Genomic DNA, 20057 nt, shown 5'->3' with positions numbered 1-20057 from the left:
GCCGAAAAATAAAGTTGCGCTGTGGAAGGTGAAGAAGAACTTATTCATAATCTATCAGTCAGAGAAAATGGTATTAGCACATCTCTGATTTTTAGAATCCCATTCTGCCGTCTCTGTCTCTTCTTCATGTCTTTTATCTGGTTTTCAGCCTTCATTGCTTACTGGCTGGTTTCCTAATATTACACACACACACATGCACACACACACACGCACACACACTGTGCAGTAACTTGCGTCTCATTCTGAAATCTCTAGCAACATTTATGATGATGGTGGTGACATAAGCAGCAAGATCACCAGATGACATTAAACGAGGCGGGCTGCAATGCCCTTAAGGTAGCCACTTATCCCAGCTTTAGCAGCATTAGCATCATGTTAGAATGAGACTATGTGGTGAGCGGGTCCTCCAAGGATTAGCTTAATGTTAGCGCTGAGACTCACAGTGGCACAAGTGGCTCGTGGCTCTAACGTAGAGCTTAATTAAATGTCACTGCATAAATAGCAGAACAATGCAATAAAGTTTCATTAAAGTTTGTGTGTGTGTGTGTGTGTTTTTGTTGATTGCGTGCTGCCTATGCACATCTTTAAAGAAACATCTTTTGCTCATTGAGTATTCTTATCCCTGAATTATGTCCAGCAGTAGGAGCTAAGGGGAATACCTTGGGTGTGTAGCTGCCATATCATAAAGCCTCATACATTTCACTGTACCCAGCGGCGCATTCTTAGAGTAAGTGAGTCCGAGTGTGTACTGAGGAAACCGGTTATGTCTATAATGTATACTAAATTATACATTTATTAGAGAATCAGTGTGGTTAAAATTGAAGAGTCTTGCACTGAATCATCCCTCCATAAGATAATAATGTTCACTTTTTATTGAGTGCATTTGACAGAGGTGTAGATTTATTACAATGGTCATTATGGAGGTTGTAATTTGGGGGTTGAACTGCAGCGAGAGGTGTTCACATTTATGACAAAAGTTGATTGTAATATTTATTAGTGTAAGCTACTGGGGGAGTGGAGGTGTATATCTCTGGTTGCCTTCAGTTTTCAGAAACCTCCCTGCAGTGAGAATGTAGAACTTGTTGGACGGTGTTAATGAACAGATCAAAGCAGTGAGAGGCAGGATCAAAGGAGGAGAGGAAGGTATATTCATGTGCTCTGACTGCTGGCGAAGGGTCTTTGTTTATGATATACGCTCTGTAAAGTCACAGATAGTCTCGCCCCAGTGAAAGTGAAGATGTGGGGATATTAATGGTATCAAATTCAAATCCTTCAGATTTGTTTCTCATAAAAAATTCCACACGCTTCCCTCACCCGTTGTTGGATTAGGACGAGGATCTCAGCCACAATCCTCTGGCTGTGATGTCTTCATGTGGTAAACTCTCTCTATATAACAAACATCAGAAAGCAGGGTGGGGTTAGACACAGGCCTTTCTTTCTCTTTCTTTCTCTTTCTGGTGCAACACTTTGGTTAATTAAATCATTAACTTTTCCTTCGTCACTTTATTGTAAGTACATTGACACCAGCTTCGCTCTCCTCGTCTGCTTCACGCTCAGACCGTCAGGACAGTGAGAGCTGGATAAACATCCGTCTCAGAAAGTACAAGATGGTACATTCTTCAAACTTTGAGAAAAACTATCTTTTTGTGTTTGTTTTAGTTTATTCTGTAAAAGTTAGCAAAAGACAGAATGTTATGTCTGTAGTACCCTGGCACCCAAACTGGTTCCTTTGGAGGGCCAAAATTCAAGCTAAATGGTGGGCTGTACTTACTGTGTTGTAAAATTCTTATTTCTTTGTCTCTTGTGCCACTATGTTCTTTTGTCACTGACGTCAAATTGTCACCCAACGCCAAACGGGTTCGCCAGCCAGAAATAATTACCAGCTGTATGATTGTAGGACGTTAAGCAATTTAGTGGAAGCGCGCCCTCCTGAACAAGCTGCCTAACCATCCACCTCCAAAGTACCAAGCAGCCATTACTGGGTTATATTTAGTAAAATAAGTTTTCACATCAGCCAATTCACGCACACACACACACACACACACGCACGCACGCACGCACGCACACACGCACGCACACACACACACGCACTCACACTTTCTCCAACTCTGAATTTCATCAATTAAATGACGATCAAAACTATTATTGGTTCATTGCTGTGATGTCATTCTTGACCCACCTCTCCACTGACTTTTGTTAGTTTGTGTGCATTATGCTGACAAAGTGACTTGTTGAAAGAGGAAACTAGTAATTGAGAAAATAATCAGCTGATGAATCATCAGCTTTAGTCGCATAAATTCTTTTCAAATTAAGTTTAAAAAATATCCTGGCCAAAGTAGCATCCTCCCAGTGCCATCTTTCATGATCCGTGTCCTTATCTGTGTTTGCTATTGAACTGTGTGCTTCAAATTCTCCCCCTCCCCCCCCCCCCATGTCTTCCTCTGGGTTCTCAGATCTGAAGAGGGAGGCCAGTATCTGCCACATGCTGAAGCACCCTCACATCGTGGAGCTGCTGGAGACGTACAGCTCCGATGGGATGCTCTATATGGTTTTTGAGTTGTAAGTATTAATGGCGAGGAGAAAAATTGAGCACAAAAACAAAAAAAAAACTCACATCATACAAGCGTACGGCAGGATTTGGGGGGTGGGTGGGGATGTTAGTGCAAGAAGGGAGGTTGCAGCACTAGCATGACACAAAAAGCGAACCCGGCAGGGGGTTTTATATAATCAGCGCTAGGAGAGAACTTGAATGGGGGTGGGGGGTAAGAAAAAAAACGAGGAGATGATGTACAGTACTATATGCTCTATATGAAAGGAGAAGAGATGAGATTAAGATTTCATACTTGCTGCCACCTCCAGCTTTTCTAAAAGCTGCAACTTTCCAGATTCATCCAAGCCGGCCGCGATATTTATCTCTCCTCCACTTCCAGAACTAATTCCTTTATCATTTAATTCTGTTATCGGCACAAAGCTGAGCAGCAGGGTTTTTTGCCTATAGTGTTATGCTACAGCTCAGTGCTGGGGTGAAAACATTCCAGGAAGTGCAAGTACGCTCCAGATTTCATTGATTTCATTGGTGCTTGTTGTTGTTAGCATGCGTGCGCACACACACACACACACACACACACACACAGAAATATTCACATGCAGGTTGATCGGAGATGGTTTTTGAATACTGCAGCACTTCAAGGACAGAACAGATAAGAAAGTAAACATGGAAGATAAATGCAGACAGCTTCATATGCCTGCCAGGCTTCGCTCCTGGCTAATCACACTCCAGCTAAAATATGTGAGTGATAGAAATGGATCAAATATGGATGTGCTGCAGCTGAGTTCTTCATAACAGCCTTATTAACTTGCTGCAGAGGCTTAGTGACGACAGCATGTTTCAATTATTGGTGAACGAATGGCACAGGAGCACTGAGGAGAGGCGGCGTGTCAATACTGTAGGTGCATCTTTGTGTAAGTAGTGGTTAGAAGTAGTGTCTAATGGCGAGATCTGAGAATACTGTTGCCAGCACCTGATTGCCAGCTTTTACACTTTTCTGCGTAGTGACACAAATCACCTTCTGACTCATTTTAAGGGAGAAGCTGTCACTGTTAAAGCCTTACCTTGACTTTGAATTACTCATTATGGATTTTATAAATGCATTAAAACCTACCATTACAGCAAGGGTGTTAGACTGTTAATCTCTGTGGAAGCGTTGCACATTCCTCTGAAAGCACATTTACCCTGGCTTTTGAAAACTGAAGCTGTTCTGACTCTTACTCAGTCGATTAAAAGATTTATTGATTTGGTTTTGTAATTTTGAGATCACGACAAGATTATGCGCTATTATTTGTGTTTTTCTTCCACTATTTTCTTTCCAGAAATTAAATTAAAGACAAATCAAAGAGCCAGAAATGTTGTAAGAATTTGGAGTGTAATGACAACATATCACCATTTACTTCGTTTAAATGTAAGACTATCATGTCACCAGTGTTTGGGGAATATTCACACTATTAGCATTAACAACGTGTGCTCCCTCTAGTGGAGTACATGTGGAAAAACCCTGACATCCTTAAAAAAACAAAAACAAATGGAGTCACGCCATCTCTGGGTGTTGCTAATGCTAATTCAGGTTCTCAGAAAGTAGGATTTCAACATTACAAAAGTACACACAACCCCTAAACATTCTTAATTAGCTTCAGCCTGGATTGACGATACTTTATGCCTATAAGATATGTAAATATTTATTTTTCAAAGTTGAAATTATTTTTGAAATGGTGCCACATGACCGGAAAATTCAGAGGTTTTCCATTTCGAGGCCTTTAACGATGTACGGGCACGGAGTAAACTGCCTTTGGTGGCCATAAAAAAATGATGGATGTCTGCTGGTGTGTACTAGGAATGAGTTGGCAAACGACTGCTGGATAACACGTGGCAGGGAAGTCAAACAGAGCTTGTGTGAAATCAGCCGTTTCCCTTGAAGAATCCCCCTCCTCATCAGCTCTAAACCTGCAGAGCCAGAGGAGAGGTGCACAGCAACATGTCAGCATCATAGCAGCTGCAGTCTCAGCAGCGCAGCTGTCCCCCCCCCCCCCCCCCACACACACACACACACACTAGACATAATTACCAGCTCTCTCCTCCTGACCTGTGCCTCCCATCTCACCTCCACCAGCAACCACACAGGAGCAGAGTGTTGAAGTTTTAATAAGAGTGACCTTTTCCTTCCTAGCCAGATTACTTCCCAGGCTTTTATGCAACACTGATCCTCTCTGTGTGTGCCCTCCCCCCACCTCCATCACCTTCCTTCAATCTCTGTGCTTTTAGTATGGATGGAGCAGACCTGTGTTTTGAGATTGTGAAGAGGGCAGATGCAGGTTTTGTCTACAGCGAGGCAGTGGCAAGGTGAGCTTTCAGATTCTTGTGCTTGCTTGGTATTGCATTTGCATATTTTTATATTTAGAGTGGGATAATAGTAAGTTTAAAATGTCTTTTCCAGTCACTACATGAGGCAGATCCTGGAGGCGTTACGCTACTGCCATGACAACAACATCATCCACCGAGATGTCAAGGTACTTCTGACATTTAAGTCCTCCCCCCCCCCTTTTCTTTACTGTAACCTTTTGAAGCTGACTGTGCACAGTGACAGTACCCGCTATGCTAACACATCAAGTTCACCACACAACATGCTGTTTTGAGTCTGGAATCTTTAATTCGGTGGTTTATGTGTTACAAGTGTGAGCGGCGACAGGTGGTCACACATAATAAGATCAATCCCAGTCAAGGAGTAGTCCCCAGTGTGTGTGTGTGTGTGTGTGTGTGTGTGTGTGTGTGTGTGTGTGTGTGTGTGTGTGTGTAAAAGGTCAATACGTCGATGAATTCTCTTAATATTTCCGTCTGCTGCAGCTTTCTGGGTAGCTGTCGTGTCAGACAGCTCTAACCAGCTCTTGTAATGAGTAGAGCCGAGCCGTGTTCCAGGGAAGGGGGAAAAAAAAAGACCCAAAAAACACCTCAAGTAAGGCTTTGCATTCAAAGTGGAATCTCTTGTCTCCTTCGTCACACTCGCCGCATTCACAAACAAGCCGTTGAGAACACGGCTCCCCCGACAGCCTCCCCGGTTGTGGCTTTAATGGTTTTTATGTGATATTCACAGAGCCCAATTGCAGTACTTCATTTTATAGATATTTTATTGCGTTTCTGAGAGGCTCATAATGCATATTATAGGGTCAGAGTCATCTCCCAGCTGGTGGATTACTATCACACTCCTCAGCATTGTCCTCAGGTATTACACAGCCCTATCTCTCTGTCTTCAGCCGGCTGCTCCTCCGTACTGGATCCCTGCTGATTTACAAGCTTAGGCTTAGCTGTGTTGCCTATATCCCAGCAGTAGCCAGCCTATAAATTCAAAGAGGCATGAGATGATGCAGCTGGCTTTAGACAGACACTGTATCTGTGTGTGTGCTCCAGTGCCTCCCCTGCTATTGGAAATAATATCTCATTCATTCTTCAATCACTACAGCTTTTTTCCTATTTCCCCAAAAAGTGTCTCTCTGACATGACGGTGATGATGTGAAATATTTACAGTCAGAGTTTTCCTGCTAGAAACTGGAGTCTGTCGATGTTGACCAGTTTTAATGTGAATTATATTAAATGTTTTGTATAACCCTAATCAAGCCAGTGCCTATCAATATTGAAGGAGCGACCAAACTAGGAGTATAAATACATGCTGTAGAGAACTTTGATACCTGTGTGTGTTTGACCAGTGAGTTTTTGATGCAGCTGTTGATTTTGGCCCTGGGTCTTCTCTTCTATTATCACCATTTAACAGCAGCTCTGTCAGCTCCTGTCCCCGGCTTATCAGATGTACTTCCCCAGGATTTATGCCCTTTACAGGGGAACACACACACACACACACACACACACAGACACACACACACACACAGCAACAGTACACGCCTACGTACACAAGCCGTGCACCGACAGCAAAGCTGCTCTCGTTGAATATGGATCAGCCGGAGTGTGCCACATCTTTCCATGCACGAAAGTCAAAGAATTGATTTCAATGCTGCTGTCCATGAGTCACCATGGTATCTCAGTATTTATCTTCCTCCGCATCCGCGTGTCTCCACTGGTGAAAGCAGCACGGGTTTGTTAACGTTTATTCGTGTTTGCCTTTGACCCTGACATCGATACAGACGACACACACACTCGAACTCGAACTCTAGACACATACAGCTCGGCTCTGTTGCACGAGTTAAATGTACTCTGAAGGTGAACTTCCTTTCCTGGAAATGTTCACACATGCAGTGTTGGTGCTGTCGAATACCTTTTCCACCCCCGCCACAGTCATGGCTGGAGGGGTGCTGTTTTCAGGTTTTCCATAAGTACCGTTTTTGTGAATAATGAATGTTATCTCTAAGGAACCCTGTACAGTTAATAGATACAATATATTAATGTGGTCAGACATGGATGACAACTGCAGCAGCTGGATTGGTTGGCGGAGAGATCCGACTGTCATGCAGAATGAATGTCTGACAGATGCTGGAGCTCAATGCCACACGTGCACATGTACTGCAGTCGAACGTTTCGTTTCAGTCAATTTCAATTAGCGCCGATAGTTTTTAATACCCTGTTTTGAATGAAAATGACGTCTAAATCACCCACCTTGCATGCAGGTAATATTTCATAAATTTACGGAATATTGAAAAGCAAAAAATGCAGTACCTCAGTATATGAAATGGTTGGTTCTGAGCCTACCCCGCACCCCAGACTACACCTAAATTAGTCTGGTAGTTTTAGCTTAATTCAAACAAGTTCAATATAAATCATAATGGAAGTTCTCGCTGGGCTTTTTTGTTAAACCCATCAAGACATGACTCCTTTATAGGATCCGACAACTCCAATTTCAGCGAGCACGATAAGCAAAGGTCTTGTGTTCTCATCGGAAAACGCCGATGCTGCTTAGCTACCTTTGTGTTTTTCGTCTTTCATTTGAATAGTAAATGTCTTTAATTACTTCCTGAGGCCTTACAAGCCTCTCTACTAGAAAGTGGATCTCTTCCCAGACTGTACACCAAATGCCAGCTGCAGCAGGAGGGTGATGAATGGTGAGGTGACTCTTTTCCCAGATGAATACTTGAATGTCAGCTGTTTCTACAAGGTAAAATGGTCCTGCTCCCCTCGGACCACCTTGTGATTCACTCAAATACACGACGCGCACACACTGAGTGGTATTGTCTGTGCTGTCGTGTGAGTTGAGGGGACACTATTTTGCGGTCGGACATGTCTGGTGAAGTATCCTCGATGATGAAGCATAAACTATTTCTTAATGGGTTTTTCAGGAGCATCCCATAGGCCTGAAGCTGTCAAACCGTCCCGACTTTGATGTTGCAAGTTTTTAAATGTGTTTTTGTTTTTGTTGTTTGATAGCAAAATTATACCTTTGTGTACCCCAGCGCTTGTCACATTTACTTTCATTTTAGTTCTGTCTGTTTTTGTTAGCCTGTCTGTCTGATGTTCACGGATTCGCTGTCCAAAGATCCTGAAGTCGACACGGGGCTGCCTCTGTCATTGTTTTAGCGTTGTCAGTTTGTCGCTAGCGGTGCTTGCATAAAGTGATCTTTGATGTGCAATAAGCTTTTTATGGAAACGGTATTAATTTGCAAAAATAACACAAAATGCGTTTTTTTTTGCCTTTTTCAACAAAGAGGAAATGCGATAAAGAGGAGAGGTAATGGCCTGTTCGTGTTCAAGACAATGGGCTGACCTGTTGTGTTTCAAGGTCTTTTTCTTTAACGAAGACTTTTAAAGCCACGGTATAATTACCTATGCTGCCATCTTCTGGCAGAAATATGCACTGCATAGCCATGTTCATGCGTTTCAAACCCCCAGATGAATGCTGTAGTAATGTTCCTTTTTTTGCAGCTTTTCTAAAATTCCCTTTTAAATTTGCTCAATTTTTAACAGAAGCACAGCTGTTCTTCAAGCTGAATGGCTACTGAATCAGGTTGACTTGCTTTCTAAAAGCAGCTGCGGGGGACGCCCCCAGACGGTTTGAGTCATGCTGAGGTCGGTGGGCCAGTTTGCACCACTGCACCACTTCCTTGTCATGAATATTTGGACTATATTTAAAAGCATCTCTCAGAACAAGTTGGTGTTGATTTTCAGAGACCCCTGCTTCTAAGTAAACCCACAGCTATCCAGCAAAACGCCCCTCCACAGCAGAATAGAGCCAGAGGATCCGACTCACTGTTGGGGGCTGGGAGTGGGGGGCGTTCATCCCTTGGTGAAAGATGATTCACATGACTATATCACTTCAGTCCACCTGTCAGTCCTGCGCTTGTGGTTTTCGCACCGCTGAACTCTCAAATGTGCATTCATCTTTAATGAGGGGTTAATTCACTCAACCCCACTATAATATCCCTCTCTGTGTAAATGTCGACTGCCTGCTGCCACTGGTAGTCCGGTCACGTTCTGCATTGACATCCTCAGTCACCTGAAGACTTACCTTTCTGTTTTTTCCTCCTGCGTCGCACTAATCCACCAGCGTCACCAAATAAGCCGTCAATCACAATCAGTGAATCGATTGATGAAAAGATCCAAATGCAGATGCCGCTTTATTTAATGCTCTACTAAAACTGACGCCCCTCCCATGTGTACTCCAACCGTGAACTCAAAGTACTGCATTTACGTACGCACAGTACTTGAATCATTTTAGAGTAATGCCTCTCATACTCACTCTATTGCTACTGATCTCCTCTGTTTTGCAAAGTCCTGAGTTAATATCGATTCAGTATCAATTCATTTTAAGATATTTAAGATTAAATTCTGCGTGATTATGGAAGTGATTTTTTTTAACTTGTGTTGCAAACTGTACGAAGATGAAACTCTAGTACATCATCATTAAGAATATTTGCTTTTAAATTAAAATTGCACCCCCGAAGCAGTTACATTCATCCACTTTTTATTTAACATGACCCGGATGTCCAGCCATCATCAGTACAGTGGGCAGTGATCGTCGGGTAGGAGTCGCTTGCTCTGCACGTCCAGTTGCTTAATTGTCGAGGCAAATCCCTCTCTGCAGACTGGGTGTGAGTTTCAACGGCGTGTTTCACTCCCACACACGGGTTAGAGATCGCAGCTTCCCGTATGTTTGCCAGCCTGGTTTCTGTAACATAGCGTGACGGGACGTTGATACGTTGTACACGTCTTTACATGCACATATCCTGGCAAAGGTTTTACTGGGCAGCAGGAATATTGGCAGCCTGTTGCACCAACTGAATAAAGATCCTATTCAGGTCTCAACAGTAACAATCAGTCGAGTGCTGTTAGCGGCAATGACAAAATAAACAACGTAAACTCACTCCTACTCTCGCTTTTTGCTTAAGATAAGTTATATGAGTAATTATTTTTATCTGTGCTGTATGAGATGTTCTTCGCCTTCTGTGTAAAGTCTCTAGGAACAGGTGGGTGTCAGAAAAACCACCACAGGACAAATAACATCTGAAGAACGTTTTGTTGATAGACTGATAGCTTTTAAAATGGCTCTTTGCTGTTTGTCAAAATCACTAAGAGCCTCACATCTCCCTCGAGTGCTGCGGGGAGATGATTTTTCCTGTCTGGGAACATTTTTGCCTGAAGAAAGAAAAACAATAATCAGTCACTGTGTGTGTGTCTTTTTCAGCGGTGGACAACCACTGGAACTAATGCCGTCTCTGAGGAGACTTCCTGCCTGTCTCACACAAACAAATATACAAGTACACAGACCGCTTTAGTAATACTCTTTGATACAGGTGACTGGCATCTGTAATGAAGCTCAACAAATGGGAAAATGATGTCAATAACAGTAGCAGTCATCCAGTAAAAGAAGCGTTTCAGTGAATAAGCAAAACAGCCTTCAATTTAGCGGCCACAGGTTGTAAGAATGAAAGAAAAGAAGTGTATTTCTTAATCCTAGTTTCGTTTCCCAATCATCGACATAAAATTAGTGAGAAAAAAAAAACCTGTCTGTGATTCTGTCATGAAAATGATCAATTTAATATATGCCCATCACGTGGAAAAATACTGCTGCTGTAAAGAACAGCAGAACACTTATTATCCTGACGATGAGACCTCCTTGGTTAACTCCTCAGAACGCACCACGAGGACACGGCTGCCCCCAGCAGCACAGACCCAGCCTGCCTCGCTTATAGTTCATAGAATATTACAAGCAACAAAAGGCTTTAAGGTCCCCTCCGGTGAGAATTTAACCTTTTTAAACTTTTTTTTTTTTAATTATTCCTCTGTGTGCTGCTGGACTCATCAGCACTGACGTGAGTCATTTCTGTGGCTGACCACATAGATGATACATATACATTCAAGGACAACCTGACTCAGACGCAAACTTTCCACTGAAGCCTTCGACTGGTGGGCTGGTGCTTTTATTACTCTCATCATCATCGTCATCATCATCATCATCATCATCGCACCAGTGGCGTGAGGGATGTCGCAGGAAAAGCTGGGTGTGTTACATTTAGCGTTCTAATGTGAATGGCAAAGTAATAGATTAACTTTAATTGATTAAATATTAACAAAATGGAAGAAATTAAAGGAAGAAGACCTCCTCCATCATTGAACACCCGGGCTTTTTTTTTCTTCTTTTTTTCAAACGATGATGGAAGAAGAGCAAAAGAAGTTCACGGACTGTGTTGTTACTCTGAGGCCTGAGATGCTCTGCAGGTCATATTTGTGTCGTATTGGTTATGATCACTTCTGAATAGTGAAAACTAATCTGAATGCATGGGAAAAAAATACAAATCTAATTCATTTAAATATTCACTGCTAGAATTGATAGATGTGATTATTTAAGATTAATTACAAAACACATAAATGAATGAATGAATTAATCAATCTTAGTAATTACACTTGAGAGCCCGAGTCAACTGTGTGTTTTATCTTTATGAGGTAACTCACTTCCTTGAGCTTGTGATTGGGACCAACACATTTTCATCCAACTGGTGTTCTAGTCTACCTCTATTGTAATAATTTTAAGAGGAAAATCTAAAAAAACAAAAGGATTCAAACACGTCCACATGCAGGTAACTTTGAACAAAGGCAGAGATGTGGATGAGTCATTTAAATGCATTTATGTATGTGTAGTGTTTATCATTTGGATGACCGGACTAGTTTTAGGGCTTAAATCCAATAAAGGGTGTTGAGACTGTCCCACCGTACAGCTCCGAACCCCTCCAGCCTCTCTCCTTAGTGTGAATTCTTTGTGTGTGTGTGTGTGTGTGTGTGTGTGTGTGTGTGTGTGTGAGTGAGAGAGTGTGTCTCCATCCTCTGGCTTGTGTTTAGTTGTTCCTGTGTGTTTGTTGAGGTGTGCCTCTCTCAGTTGTCTGCTTCAATCTAAAAAGCCCAGGCCCCCGCGGAGATCGTCAGGGGGCCACACGGAACAGAACGTTGTCTTCTTGAAAACTGTCCTGATACACTTTTGCACACAAACAACTGCGCGCGTGGGTGTGTGTGTGTGTGTGTGTGTGTGTATGCGTGCGTGTTATCCTGCTCAATAATTTACATCACAATTACTGAACAAGGTTTATGACACATGTATGTCAAATATTTATAGCCTGCAAGTGCACACGACAGGCTCTTAAACATTCCCACTCCAAAAGCTGTAATACAACTGTAGTTAAGTCATCACCAGAGGCTTGCTTCAACTGGAGGGGGAAAAAAAAAACAAACGTGAATGTCTCACCTCCGATATAAAGTTGTAAACTTTGATGGAGGGTTAATCTAGCGGAAAAGTAATGTTCTTCATTACTAACCATTATAAATTAAAGTCACAGTCCACAAGTGTGGACGAATAAACATGGCAGGTGTTCAGATTTGTTACATCAGCAGATGCATCGGGGAATAAAACAGCGTGGGAGGAGGTGAAAAAAAAAATCCCAGTCAAAGGTGAAGAACTTGGTGTGGTAGTGTTTTTGGCATCCAGACTATCATGTGCTGCTTTGATGCTAAGATGTTTCCAGGCTTGTGGCTGCTGTCATTGCCTTGAGATGGCGCTGCTGTTCTTTCCCTCGTCCAGCAGTGCACAGAAGTGTGTGTGTGTGTGTGTGTGTGTGTGTGTGTGTGTGTGTGTGTGTGTTTAAGGCTTTTCATCATATTATACATTCTTTATACATCCACATACTGTATATGACTATATTATATATATTAATTAAAAAAAAGACATCGCACAGCTCAGTAGGAAAGCATGTATTTACTGTAAATGATAAAAAGCTCTTGACATTTGTGAGGGCTGTCAGTCAAACCCCAGGGTTTCATCTCTATAAAAGGTCCTCTGCTCGCTCTCAATCAATGTCACTCTCCGTCATCAAGCTTTGAAATACGCTGCATCTACTTTCCCTGAACGTCTCACAGAATAACAGAACGTATGTTGACCCCCTTTTACCTTAGATACACATCTGTTACGCAGAAAAGTGTGAGTGTTTTTTATGCAGGTTGTTGTGCAACTTGTGGTTGCAGCTGTCAGTGCAAAAAATTAAATAATGATAGTTCCACATATGTATAATTCTCTGATTTCAGTTTCTCCATTGTGATTTGCATTATTTTTCTTTGGGCAGCACGTCTGAAGGTTGTTTGGTCTCTCCATCTGCTGATCCAGATTAAAATACATTAAAACAACTGCTGGATAGGTTGAAAAGAAATTTGTCTCAGCTGTTTATAATCCCTCAGGATGATCCTATAACTTTTCATCTATGAGCAAAGTTTCAGTTTATTCAACATTTCCCTTAATGACCAAATACCTGCATAATGTTCCTTCCTGTCAGCTGTTATCAGTGAGGTGCTAAATTTAGCATGTTAGCATTTTTCATCATACGCTGCTTACTGTGTTCACATCAACCCTGGATGTTTATCCCGTCCTCTCAATCCTCCCCGTCCTGCCCTCCAGCTCCTGGGTGGAGCTGGTCCCGCTGACTCCAGGAACATCTCGTAAACGAAACACGCTGCTCACCAGGCGTAGCACCTCCTTCCTCACCGAGGAAGACAACAGGAAGAACATAATCGGGTCCAGGCAGGCATTGAGGGCCGACAATAGCAAAGTTACTTCGTTAGCTTTGTCGGCCATGTCCCTCCAGAAACATGAAGTGTCTGTAATCTGGGTCTTAATGTAGAACACCCTGACCAGGTGATAGGGTACGAAACAGACGGTGAAGAGGAAGAGGATGAAGAAGGACTTGCGCGCTGTTCGAGTGTAGCGAGAAGCATTGGGCAAGTCGGGTTTCTGTTGCGATGTTTTTAGAAGTTTGAGGGCGATCTTCCCATACGACACCACTAGAGAGACGAATACGAACCAGAAGACCACCAGCAGGCAGATGTTGATGTACGCTTTCCACTTTGCATTATGGAGCTCCTTGTAGTGGAAACATCTGCAAACATCAAACACACGTCAGCTTATACCACACATGCTGGGATCACATCATAAAGACTTCATAAAAAAAACCAACCTGTCAACCTGTGCGTGATTCTTTGACATCAGGAAAATTAAAGTCAAGGCAAAAGCTATAATCCAGATTGCTGCGCAGATGGCAGTGCTCCACTTCATGGACTGGAGTCTGTGCTGCATCCCAGCTCCACGCTGGATCTTCACGTAGCGATCCACACTGATCAACCCCAGCAGCGTGATGCTGATGTACATGTTCATGTAGAAGAGGATACCCACTGCTTTACACAAGGTGGGTCCCAGGTTCCAGCTGTTACCTTGGCTGTGATAGAGGATCCTGAATGGCAGACACACCATCAACAACAGGTCTGCAAAAGCTACGTTAATGAGGAACACCCGCACCGAGTTCTTTTTAGAGTGGACACAGAAGAAAACCCACAGTGCCACCAGGTTTCCAAGCAAACCCAAGATGAAGATTATGGAGTAGAGCACCGCCAAGGGGGTCTGCAGGGCACCATAATCCACACATGGTTGCTGTGAGGCAGGAGTCGTGGTCAGGTTCATCCCGCTGGTCGTCTGGTGGCAATAAAAATGGCGATGCAGTGTCTGGAAGGCAGGTGTTTTAGAGACCTTGGTGTTCGTCAGACCTGCTGAAGAGAGGGAAAAAATTGGAGATTATTTAAAAATTTCTTAGGAAGTTTAGGGCTCTAATTAGCACAGGTCTGTGTGATGGCTGGGTTCCAACTGTACAACTCAGCTCTAATCGGTATTAATCCTGCTGACCATAGTATCACCAGACCCCAGAAAGCCCCAGAAGGGACAGCACTGATAACACTTTTAAGATTTAAAATTTCTCTCTTATATGAGTCATCTGGTGGAGATGGATTTGCAGAAACACACAACCCTGCTTCTTCTTCTTCCTTTTTATTGTTACAAAGTACCTAACAACCATATGTACAAGTTCTTCACTACAAGTAATTCTTTTTTTTTTTTAAATCAGTAACAGAAAAGTAGTAAAAAGCACAGCACACAACCATTATCTTGCAAGTATTGTAGCAACAAAAAAAAACCCTGAATTATTTAACAAGTATTTCAAAGAGGAACTTCTCCAAGTACTCACCCAGTTGTTAAAGTGAAGAAACATAATTCTAGTTCTGGTATCTGTGTGTATGTGCCTGTGTGGCAGAACAGAATAAACCCCCCTCAAACATTCCGTGCTGGCGAGAAGTAGCTCACTTGTGGTCTTTGCACTCCTTTTTTTTCCACTCAGTCACTTCAGCATATTCCCTTGAGTCAACTCCAGAGGAAAAACGATGCTGCTGTCTTGAATAAACACATAGACTTCTTCAGGCTTCATTATACTGCCCCATCTGAAATACTAGAAGATCCGGTAAAGAAATACTGCAAGTCTTTCTTTTGTTCTTCCTCTGTCCATGATCCCTGCAGTTATCAGAAGCTTTCCTTCTTCAGCTGGTCCTTTGAAAGCCAACAAAGAAATGCTGACGTGCCCAATGTGGTGATGTAGTAGAGAGAAAATGTCAGTCTGTGGTCAACCGTCTCTCTCTCTCGCTCTCTCAAGCTGAGATGGAGAGGAAGACAGGGGCCGGGCTCAGAGCAGAACTTCTGATTACACACATGACGGCATATGTGGGATCACACATGAAGCACGGCTTGTAAACGTGATATGTTTTTCACTTTGGGTTTTTAATTACAACACAGTGCTGAATTTAGCCAAATGTGAAAGGGAGAGAAATAAAAAAAGGCTCCCAAAAATACCACCTTATGTCCTCACACACGGTTCAAGATGCCACCCAAGAGAAATGAGCTAAACTTGTTGGCGCCAGTCAGAACAATTATATACTTATTCTTGGGTATCAATCGAAAATTTATCAGTTCTGCTCCACTTCTACTTATCGATTCTCTATTTTTAATTCCCATAATGAATGTTAAGAGTCTCTAAGTTTTCTGTTAGTATTCTTTGAGATTATTTTAACTGTGAATTTCACAAAGTAAATTGTAAATTTATGCTCCTTATGTGCACTATTCACTCTTTAAACCTACTAGATTTGACATCCGTGCTATAGAACAATGATCCTTTATAGGTGGCAGAATAACACACACACACACTCTAACAGGTGTAACTCTAAATGTGGATGGATGTGTGAAAGAAAGAACCATGCTTGAATGATTTGAGTGTAAATATCAACGTCAGGAAAAAGGATATCGAAACCTATCAAGCCTGTCTGATATGATTTGACTTGCAAGTTGATGAATCCCCAAGAAATGTCTGTTTCCAGAAATTCCATCAATCTGTCTGATTGTATCTTTTTTTTTTAAAACAGCGAAGCAAATGCATATCATTCTTTCGTCTCTGGTGATCTTCCTACACGGAGGGTTATTTGTGTACGTTTGTGGTGGGTGGGGGTTTTGGGTGTGTCTTGAACATGTGATTGGTGTTATTTATAGGAGAGTGTCGCTCTTTAATTAGCAACAACAACAAAAAAAAGAAAAGTGCACATCAAATTATGTGTCTTTGCTCCTCTGTCTTTCAGCCTCACTGTGTGCTGCTCGCATCCAAAGAGAACTCTGCCCCGGTGAAGTTAGGGGGCTTCGGAGTAGCCATCCAGCTCGGAGAGTCTGGACTGGTGGCAGGAGGTACAGTGAGCACCATCATACGCTCTGAAACCTCCACCACACACACACACACACACACACACACACACATGGAATTGCTGAAACTGTCGTGGGCCCAGTTGTGGTTTAGCGGGTGGTCTTGTGCTCTCAGCTGTCTATATGTTCCTATGATTCCAACATTCACATCATGGAATAACAGTAAGCAATCAAATCTCTGATGGAAATAATGATGCTGGTCACCAAAATTAGCATGCTTTACTCCCTAGGGGTACAATATCTGTGGAAAAAATAACTTATTTTGTAGAGATAAGTACCTGGAACTACTACTGGAGCTACTACTGCCTCAGCCTCTTGTCCACTGTCACATCCCCAACTTCAAAAGCCTGCAGTTCCAAGGAATCTGTGTATTCTAAGTAGGAAATAAGCACAAAAAAGGAGGGGGGACAAATGAAAATAGGGAAACAATACCAATGTGATCTCAATAAGAGGAAGCAGTTTGAATGTGTAGTATGTCTTTGTTCCTTTTCTAGTTCAGAAAGTGTGAATTAATTTCTGAAGAATTGATCGATTGCATGGTTTTGCATGTGTCACACTGTTTCTGTCTGCATTTGTAATGAGACATCCATGAACTCACTTAACTCGTAGGAGACGGCCTCACACCCCTTTGTCCTTGTAAGCGCAGGTCGGGTCGGAACGCCTCATTTCATGGCGCCAGAAGTGGTGAAGAGAGAGCCGTACGGTAAACCTGTGGATGTGTGGGGCTGCGGCGTCATCCTCTTCATCCTCCTCTCAGGGTGTCTGCCTTTCTATGGCACCAAGGAGCGTCTGTTTGAAGCCATCTGCAAGGGCAAATACAAGGTCAGGACGGAGTTGATTTCAAAGTCAGAGCAGCCAACAATGTCCAGTGTGGTTTCATGCTCTAAAAGAGATGGTCCACTCTGTTTTCACATCCTGTGGTGTTCATCTCAGGATAAAACTTGTTTTATTAACGTGGTTTGCTCTGTAGATTTTATATAAAAACAAGTATACTGAAGGAATGGTAGTATGATGCACCACAGCAAAGGGACCAATTACACATGGATGGTCTGAAACATCAGCATTCCCATCACGTCTGCGCATTTGTGTGTGTGTGTGTGTGTAGATGAATCCCCGCCAGTGGAGCCAAATTTCTGAGAGCGCGAAGGATCTGGTGAGGCGCATGCTGATGCTGGACCCTGCAGAGAGGATCACCGTCTACGAGGCTCTCAACCACCCTTGGCTCAAGGTGCGGCAAAATCGTCAGCGATATTTTTTAATGTTCCGTGTCAGAGTTAATTTAACATGTCAGTTTGTTGTCTTGTTCTTTTTTTTTTTCCAAGCCCCCAAATGCACCAAAGAGGTTGTCAAAATAGAAAGCGCTCTCAGCTGCATTACCACACCCACCACCGCTGAAATATAAGACTTGCTTTTCACCATGGAGGGTTGCCATTTCCTGACACAGCAAAAAAATAAATAAGAAGTATACCACAATTCAAATAATATATGGAAAAAAAGAGATATGTGGGTAGTGCCTAAGACTTGCATCCAAAATTTGAGACTGGAATAGATAAACGTTGTAGCCTGCAGCCATCACGTAAGGATCATTCGCCTGGGTGGGAAAGCAACGACAGCTAGCGTCGGCACTGCTCGTCCTTTGTTGTCAGCGCAAGCGTTTATTGTGTCTTCTTCTGTGGACAGTGATGGACGGGTAGTAGAAAATAAATGCAGGACAATTCTGCTGAGAGATGCGCCCGTGGGCCGGCTGATGCATCACTCATATCCTCACATTTTAAACTGCATCCCTGGTTACAATCCCACATTAGTCCATTACTCTCCTTGTCAGTGCTCTTTTGTAACAGCAAAAATATGAGTTTAGACAAATAATTATCTTATTGTATTATTTTTGCCACTTCTAATACATCAGCATTCTGAAGGAGGATAACACACACCTGCCTGCCCAGCAGCTTCAGACGCTGGTTATGTTTACATAGATGGAAGTAATCCAACTATTGACCTTATAAATGAGACAATATTTCGATTTAGCCGTTAACATGAGTTTCTCATAGAATATTCTATTCATGTTCCTGTTGTTGTGCTCCAGAGCAGAGTTCGTCTAATGATTGACAACACCCGCCCACATTACATCCCTGTGTGTAGTTCCCTTCTGGAATTAGACATAAAAAACAATTTGTCCGGCAGCAACCGTTATACATTTTTTGGTGTTTTCTTGCGAGTGTCAAAAACTGAGCTGTAACGCTCGCTGGAAGTTGGACTGTGCATCATAAAGCAGTTTAAGTGCCGTTTGTGTTGCTAAATGGTAGAAAAAACAGCAGCTCAGTAATGCAACTGAGACTGGAATACTCCATGTCTGTAACCAATTATTGCTTTTTGAGACAATTACCTTACAGGGATTCATCAGGAAATGCCGTTCACGTTGCAGCACCTTAATCTGAGTGGTGTTTTACTTGGAATTTTGCTATCCACAGCACACAAGAGCAGCGTGATGCTGCTGACCTGCCAGCAATCTGTGGAGGAACTATTTAGTTTGGTGTTGATTAGTTCTGTGTTCTCTTAAACATACACATGTGCTATCAGTGTCGACGAGTTTCATGTTTATTTAGTGAGGGGAAAAAAATACTGGACAACCTTTAATTAGTGAAGCTTTTCCAGTGCTTTATTAGCAAGAGGTCAGAGACTGAAAGCTGCGTCAGAGATGGTGATGTCACAATAATGGAGGAGTAGGGAGGTTAAACAATCTTCTTATCTCTTTTCCCAAGGAGAGGGATCGCTATGCTTACAAAATCCACCTGCCCGAGACGGTGGAGCAACTGAGAAAGTTCAACGCCAGGAGGAAGCTGAAGGTCGGTATCTACGTGTCGACTGGTTTTCACTTTGTGGTTTGCACTGTCAGCCTTTATTATTGATGATGATGATGATGATAAGGTTACAGTGCCCTGCTCCTCTGCTTTCAGGGGGCTGTTCTGGCTGCAGTGTCCAGTCACAAGTTTAACTCCTTCTACGGAGACCCTCCTGAGGAACTCCATGACTTCTCTGATGACCCCACCTCCTCAGGTGCACACAAAGCTCTTTCATAAACATCGTGTCATCCTTAGCACACTTCCCCCCATCACACTTCCTTCCTTTGTTTTTTTGTCTGTCATTGTTAAGTTCTGCTTTCTAAATTTCAGACTGGTGTTACATCACCCGGCTTTAGTCTTGCTACTCACAAATTTATCACATTCAAAGAAATCCTGTAGGAACTCCACCCCCAAATACATGTATAGTAGATAATACTATTAGCCGGTAAATTATTGTATGCGAACAACCTGTGTCAATGTGTTTTTTTTCTGTTTCTATTAATGCGTCGCACCTGCTAGGACTACTAGCAGCAGAACGTAGGTATTTGTTGGTTCTTTGTGTGTTGTGGTGCAACTTCTGTGATTTAGTAGCTTGAGTTTAAAGTTTCATCAACAATTGTTGAAAAAGGCA

The 20057-nt window shown here is 42.6% G+C and overlaps 2 protein-coding genes across 19 annotated transcripts in view; one reads left to right on the top strand and one right to left on the bottom strand.

Moving 5' to 3' along the window:
- The window catches only part of caska (calcium/calmodulin-dependent serine protein kinase a), a 94684-nt gene that overhangs the window by 46907 nt on the left and 27720 nt on the right, over positions 1-20057 (top strand). For 12 of the 17 annotated variants that reach the window (XM_086220193.1, XM_086220186.1, XM_086220191.1 and 9 more), the window contains exons 3-11: positions 2454-2559; positions 4817-4894; positions 4989-5061; positions 16469-16571; positions 17233-17408; positions 17692-17814; positions 19346-19429; positions 19541-19640; positions 19946-19963. In XM_086220193.1, the coding sequence (XP_086076319.1) occupies positions 2454-2559; positions 4817-4894; positions 4989-5061; positions 16469-16571; positions 17233-17408; positions 17692-17814; positions 19346-19429; positions 19541-19640; positions 19946-19963 (861 nt within the window). The remainder of the gene's footprint in view (positions 1-2453; positions 2560-4816; positions 4895-4988; positions 5062-16468; positions 16572-17232; positions 17409-17691; positions 17815-19345; positions 19430-19540; positions 19641-19945; positions 19964-20057) is intronic. The other 5 variants (XM_086220187.1, XM_086220192.1, XM_086220201.1 and 2 more) reach the window with 1 other exon arrangement.
- On the bottom strand, positions 12750-15431 carry LOC147252058 (putative G protein-coupled receptor 34). Of its 2 annotated transcripts, none has more exons than XM_086221208.1 (3): positions 15037-15431; positions 13981-14566; positions 12750-13902 (listed from the first exon to the last, which is right to left on the bottom strand). In XM_086221208.1, exons 2-3 carry the CDS (start codon positions 14478-14480, stop codon positions 13386-13388), a joined length of 1017 nt encoding a protein of 338 aa, XP_086077334.1. In that variant the 5' UTR covers positions 14481-14566; positions 15037-15431; the 3' UTR covers positions 12750-13385. The 2 variants fall into 2 exon arrangements, with proteins under 2 accessions (XP_086077334.1, XP_086077335.1); XM_086221209.1 differs by having other exon boundaries at positions 13981-14563.

Source organism: Aulostomus chinensis, chromosome 12, assembly GCF_037954235.1.
Source record: "Aulostomus chinensis isolate RoL2024-O1b breed Wild chromosome 12, RoL_Achi_v1.0, whole genome shotgun sequence".
Lineage (NCBI taxonomy): Eukaryota > Metazoa > Chordata > Actinopteri > Syngnathiformes > Aulostomidae > Aulostomus > Aulostomus chinensis.
Note: the sequence above shows the minus strand (reverse complement) of the source record. Positions and strands in the feature narration are given on the sequence as shown.